The sequence below is a fragment of the Urocitellus parryii genome, chromosome 11, assembly GCF_045843805.1.
Source record: "Urocitellus parryii isolate mUroPar1 chromosome 11, mUroPar1.hap1, whole genome shotgun sequence".
In the NCBI taxonomy this organism is placed as follows: Eukaryota; Metazoa; Chordata; class Mammalia; order Rodentia; family Sciuridae; genus Urocitellus; species Urocitellus parryii.
In genome coordinates, this window is record NC_135541.1 from 122,775,265 (window position 1) to 122,789,448 (window position 14,184).

At 44.5% G+C, this 14,184-nt stretch overlaps 2 protein-coding genes and 1 non-coding gene across 5 annotated transcripts; 1 reads left to right on the forward strand and 2 right to left on the reverse strand.

Annotated features, from left to right (window-relative positions):
* Nucleotides 1-4,943: 4,943 nt before the first annotated feature.
* On the reverse strand, nucleotides 4,944-5,015 carry Trnam-cau (transfer RNA methionine (anticodon CAU)). The gene has a single exon. It is a non-coding gene; the product is annotated as a tRNA-Met (tRNA).
* A 244-nt stretch (nucleotides 5,016-5,259) lies between these two features.
* Ilf2 (interleukin enhancer binding factor 2) lies at nucleotides 5,260-12,639 on the forward strand. Its single transcript, XM_026412950.2, has 14 exons — nucleotides 5,260-5,358; nucleotides 5,715-5,774; nucleotides 5,884-5,926; nucleotides 6,741-6,845; nucleotides 7,302-7,379; nucleotides 7,870-7,972; nucleotides 8,993-9,058; nucleotides 9,348-9,464; nucleotides 9,926-10,004; nucleotides 10,474-10,561; nucleotides 10,962-11,023; nucleotides 11,102-11,216; nucleotides 11,413-11,503; nucleotides 11,752-12,639. The coding sequence occupies exons 1-14, from the start codon at nucleotides 5,354-5,356 to the stop codon at nucleotides 11,910-11,912; spliced, it is 1,173 nt and encodes a 390-aa protein (XP_026268735.1). The 5' UTR covers nucleotides 5,260-5,353; the 3' UTR covers nucleotides 11,913-12,639.
* Nucleotides 12,427-13,966, reverse strand: Snapin (SNAP associated protein). Of its 3 annotated transcripts, none has more exons than XM_026412951.2 (4): nucleotides 13,770-13,966; nucleotides 13,583-13,629; nucleotides 13,271-13,389; nucleotides 12,427-12,543 (listed from the first exon to the last, which is right to left on the reverse strand). In XM_026412951.2, exons 1-4 carry the CDS (start codon nucleotides 13,910-13,912, stop codon nucleotides 12,433-12,435), a joined length of 420 nt encoding a protein of 139 aa, XP_026268736.1. In that variant the 5' UTR covers nucleotides 13,913-13,966; the 3' UTR covers nucleotides 12,427-12,432. The 3 variants fall into 3 exon arrangements, with proteins under 3 accessions (XP_026268736.1, XP_026268739.2, XP_026268738.1); XM_026412954.2 differs by having other exon boundaries at nucleotides 12,427-12,644; nucleotides 13,770-13,965; XM_026412953.2 differs by having other exon boundaries at nucleotides 12,427-13,026; nucleotides 13,770-13,965.
* Between the last annotated feature and the right edge of the window lie 218 nt (nucleotides 13,967-14,184).

Sequence of the window (14,184 nt, forward strand, 5' to 3'; positions counted from 1 at the left end):
TAAAGTTCTTTATATATCCTGAAGATTAATGCTCTATCTGAGGTGCAGGTGGCAAAGATTTACTCCCATTCACATTCTTGACTGTTTCCTTTGTTGGGAAGAAACTTTTAAGTTTGATACCATCCCATTTATTGATTCTTGATTTTACTTCTTGTGCTTTAGGAGTCTTGTGTGGAAGTTGGTTCCTAAGCTGACATGTTGGGTGTGCATTCTGTTCTGTTAGACGCATGGTCTCTGGTCTAATGCCTAGTCCTTGATCCAATTTGAATTGAGTTTTGTGCAGGGTGAGAGATAAGGGTTCAATTTCATTCTGCTACATATGGATTTCCAGTTTTCCCAGCACCACTTGTTGAAGAGGCTGTCTTTTCTCCAGTGCATGTTAATGGCATCTTTGTCTAGTATGAGGTAACTATTTAATGAGGGCTTGTCTCTATGTCTTCTATTATGTTCCATTGGTCTCTTTTTGTTACTATAGCTCTGTAATATAATTTAAGGTCTGGTATTGTGGTGCCTCTTGCTTCACTTCTTTTTTAAAATATTTTTTTTTAGTTGTAGTTGGACACAATACTTTTATTTTATTTATTTATTTTTATGTGGTGCTGAGGATCGAACCCAGTGCCTCACTCGTGCTAGGCGAGTGCTCTACCACTGAGCCCCAGCTCCAGCCCCCCCTTCACTTTTCTTGATAAGGATTGCTTTAGCTATTCTGGGCCTCTTATTTTTCCAAGCGAATTTCGTAATTACTTTTCAATTTTTACAAAGAACGTCTTTGGAATTTTCATGAATTGTATTAAAATTGTATAGTGGTTTTGGTAGTATGGCCATTTTCACTATATTAATTCTCCTATCTAAGCATATGGGAAATCTTTCCATCTTCTAAGGTCTTCTTCAATTTCTTTATTTAGTGTTCTGTAGTTTTTATTTTTGAGGTCTTTCACTTTTTTTTTTTAAGCTCAATAACAAAGTATTTTTTTTTTTTTGAGGCTACTGTGAATGGGATAGTTTTCCTAATTTCACTTTCGGTTGATTCAACATTGATATATAGAAACACAATTGAGTTATGGATGTTAATTTTATATCCTGCTACTTTGCTGAATTAATTAATGAGAGAACATACTATTGAAGTATATTTCCTATACATGCAGTTTTAGGAGCCATATGAATTTTCTTGTTGTCTATAGTTAGTGGCCCAGAGGTAAATATGCTTTGTTTGGCTTGCATGAACCCAAAGTCTTGCACAGGCTAGACAAGTGCTTTAACACTGAGCTACATCCCCCAAACCAGCCCTTTTTATTTTATTTTGAAACAGTCTTACTAAGTTGTGGGAGGCTAGCCTCAACTTGCCATCCTCAGGCTTCCGAGTAGTTGAGATTACATGGGTGGGCCACAACATCCAACTATGTTCTTTCTATATATTTCATTAAATTGCCCATATTTAAAAATCAACAGATGGTACATGAATATTGGGATTTCTGACTTTTATTGAAACAGAAGAGCTGGTAATATAGGCCCCTCCATGGACAATCAGATGGAACAAGAATCTGTGACCTCCTTGAAATGACTAGTTCATTCCGGTTCTGTCTTAGTTGGCTTTTTCCACTGAGGTAACTAAAAGATCTGACCTGATCAACCTTAGGGTAGGGACATTGTATTTGGGGGGCACAGTTTCAGAGGTCTTAGTCCACAGAAAATCAGTTCCATTCCTTGGGGTTCCAGGTGAGGAAGAACATCATAGCGCAAGAGTGTGGCAGAGGGAGGCAGCTCATATGATGATCAAGAAGCAGAGAGAGGGGCTGGGGCTGGGCCTGGGGCTCAGTGGTAGAGCACCTGTGGCACATGTGAAGCACTGGGTTCCATCCTCAGCACCACATTAAAAATAAATAAAGATATTATGTCATCTACAAAGGAGGAGGAGGAGGAGGAGGAAGAGGAGGAGGAGGAAGACGGACAGACACAATCCACTCTCCAGATACAAAATATAAGCTGGGCATGGTGGCCCTCACCTGTAATCCCAGTAGCTGGGGAAGCTGAGGCAGGAGGATCGCCAGTTCAAAGCCAGCCTCAACAACAGCAAGATGTTGAGCAACTTCAGTGAGACCCTGTTTCTAAATAAAATACAAAATAGGGCTGGGGATGTGGCTCAGTGGTTGAGTGCCCCTGAGTTCAATCCCTGGTTACCCCCCAAAAAAGAAAAACAAACAAAAACAACAAAATATATACCCCATAGCCATGCCCCCCATGTCCCACCTCCTCCAGCCTACCCTACCAGCCTCAGTTACTAGTCAGTTAATCCTTATCAGGGGATTAATTCTCTGATTGGGTTAAGTCTCTCATAACCCACTCATTTCTTCTCTGAACCTTCTTGCATTGTCTCACACATGAGCTTTTTGGGGACTCCTCATATCCAAACCATAACAGGTTCCTACCCAATGTGCTTTCCTCAGAGCATTACCTGCCTGGCTGCAGTGGAGCTTGTCTTCAACTCTGATCTGAGATGTAAGGTGTGTGCGTTAGGAATGACTGAGGAGGGGAGGCAGGAAAGAGGGCAGAGGGGACAGGTCACGAAAGCCTTTGTCTTGAGGTGGGGAGGGGAGAGGCCAGATGTTGTAGAGGTGGATAGGAGATGGGGAAATATTTTGTGGTATCTCCTGGACTTTGCGAAGTGAAGGGTTGAGGTGACATTGACACTTTGGTTGAGGAACTGAAGAAGGAGTTTTTTATGGGGGAGACTGATAATTTGAGTTTGAGTTTGAGGTGTCTATAGATACCCTAGTGGAGGTGTTCACTAGGCTTCTGAATTAGTGGGAATGGAGCTCAGAAGTAATACTGAACTAGAAATACAGTTTATAATCAAACTCTCAATAATGGAGTAACTCCAGTAGCAGAGAATTAAAAAATGTTTAAAAAAACATTTGTGTGTGTGTGCTGATACAGATTGAAGAATCCTGAGCTTCAAGAATGTTCTATCACTGAGCCACATCCCCAGCCCTATTTTGTATCTTATTTAGAGACAGGGTCTCACGGAGTTGCTTAGCACCTCTTTTTTGCTGAGGCTGGCTTTGAATTTGTGATCCTAGACCTCAAATATTTTAAAACAAAAGTTAAGAACTGTGTGGTAGTGCAGGCCAATAATCACAGTGACTCAGAAGGCTGGGGCAGGAGGATTGCAAATTTAAGGGCAGCTTCAACAAATTAATTAGCAAGGCCCTAAGCAACTTAGTGTGAGACTCTGTCTCAAAATAAAAAAAAAAATCAAAAAGGGGCTAGGGATGTGATTCAGTGGTATAGTGCCTCTGGGTTCAATCCTGTGTACAAAAAAAAAAAAAATGTGGATAAAAAGATAAAAACATAAGAGGCTAGGTGCAATGGCATTTGTCTGTAATCCCAATGATTTGGGAGGCTGAGGCAGGAGGATTGCAAGTTCATAGACCAGCATCAGAATGGGGCCCTGTCTTAAAAATAACAAATAAAATGGGCTGGGGATGTGGCTCAGTGTAAAGCATCTCTGGGTTCAATTCCTGGTACAAAGCAAACAACAACAACAAAAAAACAAAAACCATAAAAGATAGGCAAGAACTGGGTGTGGTGGTGAACATCTGTAATCTCAGCAATTTGAGAGGCTGAGGCAGGAGGATCACAAATTCCAGGTCAATCTCGGGCAATTGCCAGACCCTGTCTCAAAATAAAAAGGGCTGGTGATGTAGCTCAGTGGTAGAGCACCCCTGGGTTCAATTCCCAGAACCCCAAGAAAAAAAAAATCAAACATAAAAAAAAGTGAAATAAAGTCATATTTAGACAAACTAAAACAATGGAAGTTAGTCACTAGAAGTGGTAAACTAAATTTTCAAGGGGACTGTTATTCCAGATGGTAGGCTGGAGATGCAGGAAGGAAGAAATAAAGAGCATTAAAATGATTAGTCTAAATGACCACTAAATTAATAAACATTGCTGTTTTGTGGAATTCAAGTGCACATATGTATATAATTTGAATTCTGTGTACATACACACCCACACCTTCACGAGGAAAATGAATGCATCCCATCACAAGAAACGTGTACAAGCATGTTTCACACAGCATGGTCTTAAACTGGAAACCACACAGATGGGTGTCTGTGTGCCTCAGTGAGTCAGAGGTCCTGAATCCATCAAGAAGTTAATGGATGGAAAACTGGTAGGTATGTTACTATACAAAACACACTACTCATACAGACAGAAGAGCTGGCCTGGGGATGTGGCTCGGGGGCAGGCTGCTGGCCTGACATCGGCTGGGCCCAGGGTCCAATTCCCAACCTGGGGCTGGGGTGGGGATGAAAGAGCAGATGGCTGATAAAGGTAGAAGATGGAAGAATCACAAAGTCAGATGAGCCAAAGGAGCCAGACCTAGAAGAAGGAGAGAAAGTACAAATGGTGTGAGTCTATTTATGTGAAGATCAAAAACAGACAAAGCTGATGTGTAATAATGGAAATCAGAACAGCTGTTCCCCGCAGCGCAGGCACAGGAATGAGTCGGTGGACGTGTCCCTTACCTGGCTGGAGTCATTTACCCTTCAGATCTACGCACTCCGTCGTGGTAAAGGACAAGGAATCACAGCAACTCTAGAATCTAAGTCGGCAGGAGTAATGGAGGTCAATGGAACTCAATTATTCCTGCATTTTCCACAGGGGGTGAGGCTGGGCTTCTCTGCTGGCCACGGCTCCGGCTCCTGTGCACGGGCGTCTCCATTGGCCTCCCAGGCTCCTGCCTTAGGGCTCTACACGCGCTGTTCATTGCTGTCTAAAGTCTCTTTCTGCTTCCCTCCACGTTGTTTGTCGGTGGCAAATACAAAAAATAAAAAATTCAATTTTGAGGAAGAAACAAAGAAACTAGAATAATTTAGCTCTACAGAAGAAATGTAAATTACCTGTTCTAGAAAGTAATAGGAAAACAAAACATTGCACTCCGATAGCAGAGGATGGTTTCGATCCATCGACCTCTGGGTTATGGGCCCAGCACGCTTCCGCTGCGCCACTCTGCTACCTGCGATGAGGTTTTCTTATAATGCATACACAAAGTTCTCTACGTGTTCGCCGTCCTGGAAATTTTTTTTCCTAGCGCCATCTAGTGTCCAGTCGAAAACTGTCACTACTGTTAAACCTAGTTTTATTGGCTCATTCCTGATACAGTAGGCGTTTTTTATTTATTCCTAAGCCTGATTCGCCAAAGTAAGCCAATGAGCATGAAGGGCGGAGTAATGAGGGAGCCAATCGCGCCGAGTTTTATTGGGACGCGCCGGCAAGACGCCTCTCGGGTTACCCGCGCCTCGGAAAAAAGGGGCGGTTGGTGGGGCCTCCATTGTCCAGGATTAAGGGAGCCATGAGGTAAGGCGATGTAGGTGCTCAAGGTGTTTCCCTGAGAACTTAGGAAGGTGGGTCGCGGGGAGTCGGAGGACCCAGGGCGGTGTGTCCCGGGCCTGCGGCCCCAGGCCCGGGGGAGTGGGGTGGTCCGAGGCTGGGAGGCGGGTGCGAGAGTCCGGCCTGGAGGGGCTGGAGAGAGGGAGGGTCCCCGGGGCCCGCAGGAGCGCCGCCGTCTGGACTGAGGCGGCCGGGACGTGCCCTGTAAATGCACGCGCGAAGCCCAGGTGAGCGGCCGCCGCAGCCCCTCGGTTCCTTCTCGCGGGGAGCTGGCGCGCCGTGGTGGAGGTCTCTGCAGGGAGCTGAAATGACTCTGTTTTCAGGGGTGACCGAGGCCGTGGTCGCGGTGGGCGCTTTGGTTCCAGAGGGGGACCAGGAGGAGGGTGAGTGCCCTTCGTCGGGGTGGGGGTTGGAGGGCAGACCCCTGCTCCGCCTCGCCGGTGCGGGTGCCCATCGGCCTGATTTCTGTTCGGACTGTTTTTCTTGTTTTAGGTTCAGGCCCTTCGTGCCACATATCCCATTCGATTTCTATTTGGTGAGTTCTTGAGTTAATATCAGTTTCCTGGTCATGGTCACTTGTAGATGAAGGTGGTTGGAGTAGGGATTCGTGAATGATTTGGGATTTTAAAGAGTTTTACTTATGTGTTTATTTACTTTTGGCACTTGGCGATTGACCTTAAGGCCTCAAGCCTGCCAAGCAAACACTCGACTCCGAGCCCCTGATTTTATTACAATTAATACAGATTAGTAGTACATATAAATGGTTCCGTGTGATACTTCAATACATGTATACAGCATGCACTGATGAAATCCAGCCTTCTTTGTCCACTCTGCCCCTCTGTAGAGTTGGAGTTTTGAGTCAACTGTGTGTCATTTCATGTACCAAAACAGTGTAAGCAAAGCCACTTGCAGTGATGCATACCTATAAACCCAGCTACTAAGGAGCCTGAGTTTGTATAGGTAGGATTCAGAATTTGAGGCCAGCCTTGGCAACTTAGTGACACCCTGTTTTAAAATAGAGTTCTGGGGATACAGTTCAATGGTAGAGTGCCAGTGGTTTCAATCCCCGGTACTACCAAAAAAAAAAAAAAATGTAAGCAGGGTAAGGAAGATGATTTCTTGCCTACATAGTTGGAATCTGTCCTAAACAGTTAATTATATCTCTGGCTTAGTTTTTTTAAATACAAAGGTAGTGAGAGCTTAAATTATGGCTCTTCTATCCTTGTTTGAACATCTTTGATTGAAAACAAGTAGAATTATCTGTTTTTAATTTTTTTTCTATCATAACAGGAAAAAATATCTGTTGTATCTTATTTTTGGTAAATGGTATGTTTTTGTTTTTCTCTCAGTGTGAAATGGCCTTCCCTCGAGTCAAGCCAGCACCTGATGAAACTTCCTTCAGTGAAGCCTTGCTGAAGAGGAATCAGGACCTTGCTCCCAATTCTGCTGAACAGGTGTGTTCTGTAGGTTTTCTTTCTGAGATTTCACTAAAAACAGAAAAGTGACTATTATAGTTAAGAAGAGTGTTATGTGGGCTGTGGGTGTAGCTCAGTGGTAGAGCACTTAACCTAGCATGTATGAGGCTCTGGGTTTGATCACCAGCAAGAACCTAAACTCCACAGAAGGTTTACTTGTCCTCTATATAGAGAGTTAGAGTTAAAGTGCTAGGTGAATATATGAGTGGTTATGTGGCATCATATTTTCATTGGGGAATCTATTAAGGATTAAATAGTTGTTCTTTTCAGATATATTCAAGGCCAGAAGGGGTGAAGTGTTTTCAGACCCCTATTGCATGAGTTTGTATAGAAGAGATTAGGGGAAAATGTTTTTTCCCCTAACCTCAAGTAACTCTTGAGAAGTTACTTGTGATTTTTGACTTTAGGGTATTTTTGTTTTGTGATGTTTTTTAGGCCTCAATCCTTTCTCTGGTGACAAAAATAAACAATGTGATCGACAATTTGATTGTGGCTCCAGGGACATTTGAAGTGGTGAGTTTTTTGATGGCTTAGTTCTAAGATAGGGCAGCCTTGTTAAGAGGAATTTTCATTGGCTTCTGTCTCTTTACCTGTTCCACATTTAACTTAAAATGGAAAAGTATAGACTTCTGAAATTTCCCTGTAATACTGTTGTTGGAGGCAAGATTTTTATTATTATTTTCAGCTATCATCATTATCTGTAGCCACGTTGTATAGCCATGCTTTCATGCTTTTGAGATATGAATTTACCACTGCTGCATCCAAATGTGGGAAATAAGAAGTTGTGTCTTAAGAGTTCTGAGAGCAGCCGTTCACCTGCCTATAATCCCAGTGGCTTGGGAGGCTGAGACAGGAGAATCGCTAGTTCAAAGCCACCCTCAGCAACTGCAAGGCGCTAAGCAACTCAGTGAGACCCTGTCTCTAATTAAAAGAGAGAAATCTGAGAGGAACTTGGCACCTTTTTTCTTCTAATTTTTTCCCCCTGAAATCCTTTTTCCAATAGCAAATTGAAGAAGTCCGACAGGTAGGATCATATAAAAAGGGAACAATGACTACAGGACACAACGTAGCTGACCTGGTGGTAATACTAAAGATTCTGCCAACATGTGAGTATACCTCTTTTTCTTTCTTTTCTGGTGCTAGGTGTCAAACCCAGGCCCCTGAGCTTGGCAGGCGAGTGCTCTACTGCTGGGCTACATCCCTCAGCCCCCAGTTCATCTTTCTGACCGTGGAAAACAATGTAATAGTTTTATTTGGGACCTAGGGATTTTTAAAGACCAGATCTGTGTGTGTGTGTGAGGCTGGGGGTGTTTGGAACATAAATAGGAAATTTGATTTTTTAAGTTTACTGGGTTATAAGGGACTGTTGAGTTAGTCTACTGACAAAGCTTCAGCTCTCATAATCTAATCGTTCCACCTCTCACCATTCTTGCATTGCCTAACACTTGAGCTTTTTGGGAGATGCCTTATATCCAGACCATAAAAGGGACAGACTCTGTAATGTGTGTCTGAAAGAATGTATGCCCAGTACTCTGGGACTGTGTTTCTCTGCTGGATATTTTGCTCCTAAGGGAATTATTAGCACTGCCTAGAGATGTTTTTGGTTGTCACAGCTAGGGGGTACTCCCGGCATCAAAAGGGGCTAAAGGCTCGGAATGGTGCTAAACATCCTACAGTGCACAGGACTAACCAGTCCAGATGTTATAAGTGCCACTGACCTGAAAAACTCTGATATCGCGGCTTTAGCTCAGTGGCAGAGTACCTGCCTAGCATTTGTGAGGCACTGGGTTTGATCCTTAGCACTGAATAGAAAAATAAACAAACAAATAGATAAATGCATGGCATGCTGTCCATCTACCACTACAAAAGAAAAAATTTTTTTTAAGTTATTAAAAAATCTAACGATTTTAGTATGGAAAAAAGATTTTTTGTATAGGAAGTGTCCTATTCCTGAACCTTCCAGTTTCTGTGTCTAGGACTTAAGCTTTCCTTTGTAAAAGTGTTCTGTTACACTTGTTCCACATTTGAATGTGGGGCAGAAATGACAGTACTAAGTATCTCAGAGATATATAGGAAGTCTACATAAATAGATGATTTAAAATGGTATTTTTTCCCCCTCAATCTAGTGGAAGCTGTTGCTGCCCTGGGGAACAAAGTCGTGGAAAGTTTAAGAGCACAGGATCCATCTGAAGGTTTGAATTTATTGCTGAATATGTATTGAGTGGCAATAGGAGCCAGGTCCTGTAATTACACTTTCAACAAAATCAGGTCAGACTAGATTGAGTAAATGCAGTTTTATGTTGTAGGAGTTTTTGGAAGGGGTTTGAAATTCCATTTTATCTCCTTTCTAAAGGTCTGTATTTTGAATCCTTAGTCTGAACTCTGGTTTTTAAATGCCCACCTGTTTCCCACAGGAATGATTTAACTTTGATCATCTAATGAAAATGTGAATTACAACTTTTGATTATTTTGTTCTTTTAGTTTTGACCATGCTGACCAATGAAACTGGTTTTGAAATCAGTTCTTCTGATGCTACAGTGAAGATTCTCATTACAACAGTGCCACCCAATCTCCGAAAACTGGACCCGGAACTCCACTGTTAGTCCTTTTTTCCATTGCTGAAAAGTGTGGGGGAAATAAAATGCATGGTATCTTTGCTGAGTTTTTTTGTTTCATAGGAAGCTTTCTGGAAATTGAAGGACTTAAGTTTACCCTGTACTTTGGAAATAACTTTACAAGCTTCCTAGTGGAATTTTCAAAGATAGGATAGCCAGGAAGAAAATTTGGAACAATTAAAAAGGATGGTGGAAATATTTGTGAAGAAAGGAGGATAGATTTTTGGAGAAAATCACAGATCTTGCATGCTTCTAGATTTAGTTTGGAATAGGTATAATAATTTTGGAACAAGTGACTTGCTGATCTGAGGAACATGGGATGGTTTAACAAAATTGTTAAAATTAGCTTGCCTCTCCTAAGTTTCTGAACTGTGGTGGTGGCAGGACTGGATTGCTTGCTTAATAACAGGATTGTTTCACATTGGTCTGTCATGCTTTATCTAGTGGATATCAAGGTGTTGCAGAGTGCTTTAGCAGCCATCCGACATGCCCGCTGGTTCGAGGAAAATGCTTCTCAGTCCACGTGAGTCGGTCTCTGGTCATTTTCAGATAACCTTTCTAACTGAATAGCAGGATTTCCCCATACTTCCTCTGATAGAACTGTTTTGGCCATGATCTGTTGGATTTTCATTTTTACTTTAAATAAGCAAATTAAGATTGAAAGAAGAGCACATGCAGTTTTATAAATAGGATAGTCAGCTTCAACTCTACCTCAGGTGTGGAAATGTGATCTTATTACCTTTTTTTGTGGGGTGGGCTACCAGGGATTGAATTCAGGGGCACTTGATACTAAGCCACATCCCCAGCCCTATTTAATATTTTATTTAGAGACAGGGTCTCACAGAGTTGCTCAGTACCTCACTTTTTCTGAGGCTAGCTTGACTCTAGATCCTCCCGTCTCAGCCTCCAGAGTTAATGGGATTACAGGCGTGCACCACTTTGCCCAGCAGCGATGTTACTACTTTTAATCCTTGGATCTCTTTTACATTCAGAGTTAAAGTTCTCATCAGACTGCTGAAGGACTTAAGGATTCGTTTTCCTGGCTTTGAGCCCCTCACACCCTGGATCCTTGACCTACTTGTAAGTAAACAACGACAATAGGAATTCCTACGCATTCATATTGGTAGTACTTACTGTGAAACCTACTAGAATCTGAAATTCAGTAAAGCTTAAAAAAGAAATTCAGTGGACAGGTGATCCAGTAGATTCAAAGTTTATTATTTCATTGGGTTCTGGGAATATTTGATTAAATGAGTAGTTACTGAGTTACAGTGCCCCTTTTGTTTTTATTACTATTATTTCATTATTGTGATACTGGAAAGAAATGAACAAATGAGGACCAATTTCAGAATTTCTTCTGGATGTGTTTGGCTAGACCTTAATGACTTATTTTCCTTGTGATGATTTATTCAAGTTTTAGTTGGCTTTAAAGATAGAATTGCCACTTGGTGGCACACCTACCAGACTTACTCTTTTCTAGGGGCACTATGCTGTGATGAATAACCCCACCAGACAGCCTTTGGCCCTAAATGTGGCATACAGGTACCACATATTTCTTTTCAGTTTGGGGTTGGTTATAAGGTGGTAGTGGGGGTGTGTTAATACTTCCCTATGTTTCAGGCGTTGCTTGCAGATTCTGGCTGCAGGACTGTTTCTTCCAGGATCAGTGGGTATCACTGACCCCTGTGAAAGCGGCAACTTCAGAGTACATACGGTCATGACCCTGGAACAGCAGGTATTGGGACAGTTATGAAGTGGTCTATTCTGAGAGGACCTAGGGAACATGATCTTTAGGGATCCAGGGTATCTGGGGGTTTTCAAAGACTGTGGTCCTAAGATTAAAAGTTATATGCATCTGTTTTCACAAGGGTGTCAGTCAGATGAAGTACTGATTTTCTTTGCTAATTTACCCTCACTTTGCTCTTCCTCAGGATATGGTCTGCTACACAGCTCAGACTCTGGTTCGAATCCTCTCACATGGTGGCTTTAGGAAGATCCTTGGCCAGGAGGGTGATGCCAGCTGTGAGTACTCACTGTGTGTATGGGTCAGGGGTTTCTTCTGGTGCTCAGCTGGCTTTGTGTGGTGCTGTGACATAACCCTGGGGCACTCCAAGGAGATACGTCCCCAGCCCTTTCTTTTGAGACAGTCTTGCTGAAATTGCAGGGGTTTAGCCAGTGCATCCATCTTACTCAGATGACTTCATGTTTCTGCTGTGTTCTGCTTGTTTGCTGGGGTATTTGTTTGAAAGCACTTATTTTTTTTATTCTAGATCTTGCTTCTGAAATATCTACCTGGGATGGAGTGATAGTGACACCTTCAGAAAAGGCTTACGAGAAGCCACCTGAGAAGAAGGAAGGAGAGGAAGAAGAGGAGAATACAGAAGAACCACCTCAAGGAGAGGAAGAGGAAAGCATGGAAACTCAAGAGTGATCTTCCTTCCCTTCAGTCCCGTTCCTACTCAACGGGAAGACCAGATCCTAAGCTATCTGCTACTGGGCTTTGTATGGTGCATTTCTGTGGAATAGAGGAGACATCAGGAAAGAAACTCTGTTGAAAGATTTGTCATTCCGTTGGTTTTGATACTGGCCTAGCAGCCCCAAATCTCCTGTTTATAAATCTATGCCATCCATCTATAATGAAGCAGGATACCAACATTTCTTCCTTATACTCCCAAATCCCAACTCCTAAACACCCCACTCAACCATTACTCTGTTGTTGAAATGTGAACTGTTAGGTGTTTGGACATTTTTTTTTTTTTCTAAGAAAAACTATTAAAGTACTTCCTAGTAGGGCTCTTGGTTTTGTTTTTCCTTAGTAGGTGGTGGCCTCCTTTATTTACTCTTTTTTTTTCATTGGAAGTGATACTGAGTCATAAACACCAAGATCGCAACTTGAAACTGAAGTATATACCTCTGGAACCTTTTCATATATCAGTAAATGAGAATACTGTTTAAGCATTTATTGAATTAAATGGTTCTAGCAGTACTGCTGTTGTATTCAAGCCAGTGCAATCAACAAAAAAGGGTGGACAGAGGTCATTCATCTTGTCTTTGTAAATCCTCTGTAACAAAAGGAAAAAGAAGTCACAGGTAGAGGACATGTTGCCTGGGTCCACTATAACCAGACACATAACAAACGAAGCTCCAGTCTGGTTGACGAGGCCTGAAAAAGATGGTCATTAAGTATGTAGTTAAGAAAAAAAAAAAAACCTCATTTCGTTCTTGGAAGGGAGCAAGAGCTGTAACGAAAGTCCTCTGGGAACTTGAGTCTACTGCATGCAGGTTTCCTGGGTTCCCACGTAGTGAATAAGTGCTTTAAATAAACCAGGGCTGCCATTTAGGTGTCCCAAAGTCTGCAGAAATTGTTCCCTGAATCTTCTCGTGTGTTGAAACAAGGCAGCGGGGTAACAACTGTTTGTGCTGCTCAGTCCCCTGCCATCTTGTTACTTGCTTGGGGAACCAGGGGGATAAACTCCTGAGTCCAGCATTGCCCTCCTGCGGGCTGTTTCCTTGGCGACGCTGTGGTTTAGCCGCCTCAGCCGCTCCTACGGGACAGGAAGAGGTGGAACCTAGTGACTGCCCCTGGGAAAGGCTTTGGGGTTCAGCCAGCCAGGTGCTGGAAACACCTGAGGACGGTCCTGCGTCAAAGTTCACGTAGGATGTCAATGGCTGCAACTGGATACTGAGCACTGAGTCTATTACTGACGCTAGTTGACCACTCCCTTCCCCCCAATTTTTTAAAAGTCGTGACTCATGGTGTTGAGGACTTGAAGTGGGGACTTTGTTTACCTGGGCATTCTGTAGGATGTTGTTGACCAGAACAACCCGTCGCCGGGCGTTGAGCAGCTTCTTAACGTAGGGGTCGAGATCCAAGGCCACCTTCTGGTCCTCGTTGATGCGGCACAGTTCTGGGGACGGAAGAGCAGCAGACGTCTGGCAGCTCACCTCCTGCTCTTGGGAAGGCGGAATCGTCCCGTCCTTCCCCTCACTTCCTTTCACTCCCGGTCCCAGGGGCCCAGACGTCCTGGGGGCAAGGGGCAGAGACCCGGCCGGGGACGGGGAACCGAAGGTCCTGCCTGGGTCCGCGGGCCGCCCACTCACCCGCGGCGAGGTTGTCGATCTGCTCGCGGAGCTCCACCTGGCTCTCCCTGCAAAGGCCGCAAGGCCGCACGGTCAGCGCGCCCGCCGCCCACCTTTCCCCTGCACCGGGACCAGCCGGCCCCGCCTCCATGGCCCCGCAGGCTCCCCGGGCAGGCCGCCCCGCCCCGCCCGCCGGCCCCCCGGGCACCTGACGGCGTGGACGTGGGAGTCCAGCTGCTGCACAGCCGGTCGCAGGAACTCGAGGAGGCCTTCGGCAAAGAGGTCGCGGCCTGTGGGCCCTGCCACCGGGGTCCCAGCCCCGGACACTGCAGCAGAACCTGCACCCGCCATCCCGAACCCGGCCGGTGCCGGGAACCTGCCGCTAGGGCCGCCGGGAACCTGCAGCTAGGGCCGCCGGGAACTGGGGTTCTCCCCAGTGCGCCGCGAGGGGGCGCCGCGGAGCCGCGGCGGCCCGGGGGTTGCTGGGAAATGGAGTTCCCGGCGCACAGCAGTAGCGCACCCGGCCCCGGGAGCGGTGGTTCTGGGCGGGACTGGAGGGCGGGGTTTGCAGAGCTCGGGGTTCCAGGAGCGCGGCCGAGGAGCTGCTGTTTTGGATTGTGTGC

Coding starts and splice junctions, on each gene's coding strand:
- Ilf2 (XM_026412950.2), top strand. Junction 10,562..10,961: donor CCTGGATCCTTGACCTACTT/GTAAGTAAACAA, acceptor ACTCTTTTCTAG/GGGCACTATGCTGTGATGAA. Junction 11,024..11,101: donor GCCCTAAATGTGGCATACAG/GTACCACATATT, acceptor CCTATGTTTCAG/GCGTTGCTTGCAGATTCTGG.
- Snapin (XM_026412951.2), bottom strand. CDS start 13,912: ATGGCGGGTGCAGGTTCTGCTGCAGTGTCCGGGGCTGGGACCCCGGTG. Junction 13,630..13,769: donor TCCCACGTCCACGCCGTCAG/GTGCCCGGGGGG, acceptor CGGCCTTTGCAG/GGAGAGCCAGGTGGAGCTCC. Junction 12,544..13,270: donor ACATCCTACAGAATGCCCAG/GTAAACAAAGTC, acceptor CTTTTGTTACAG/AGGATTTACAAAGACAAGAT.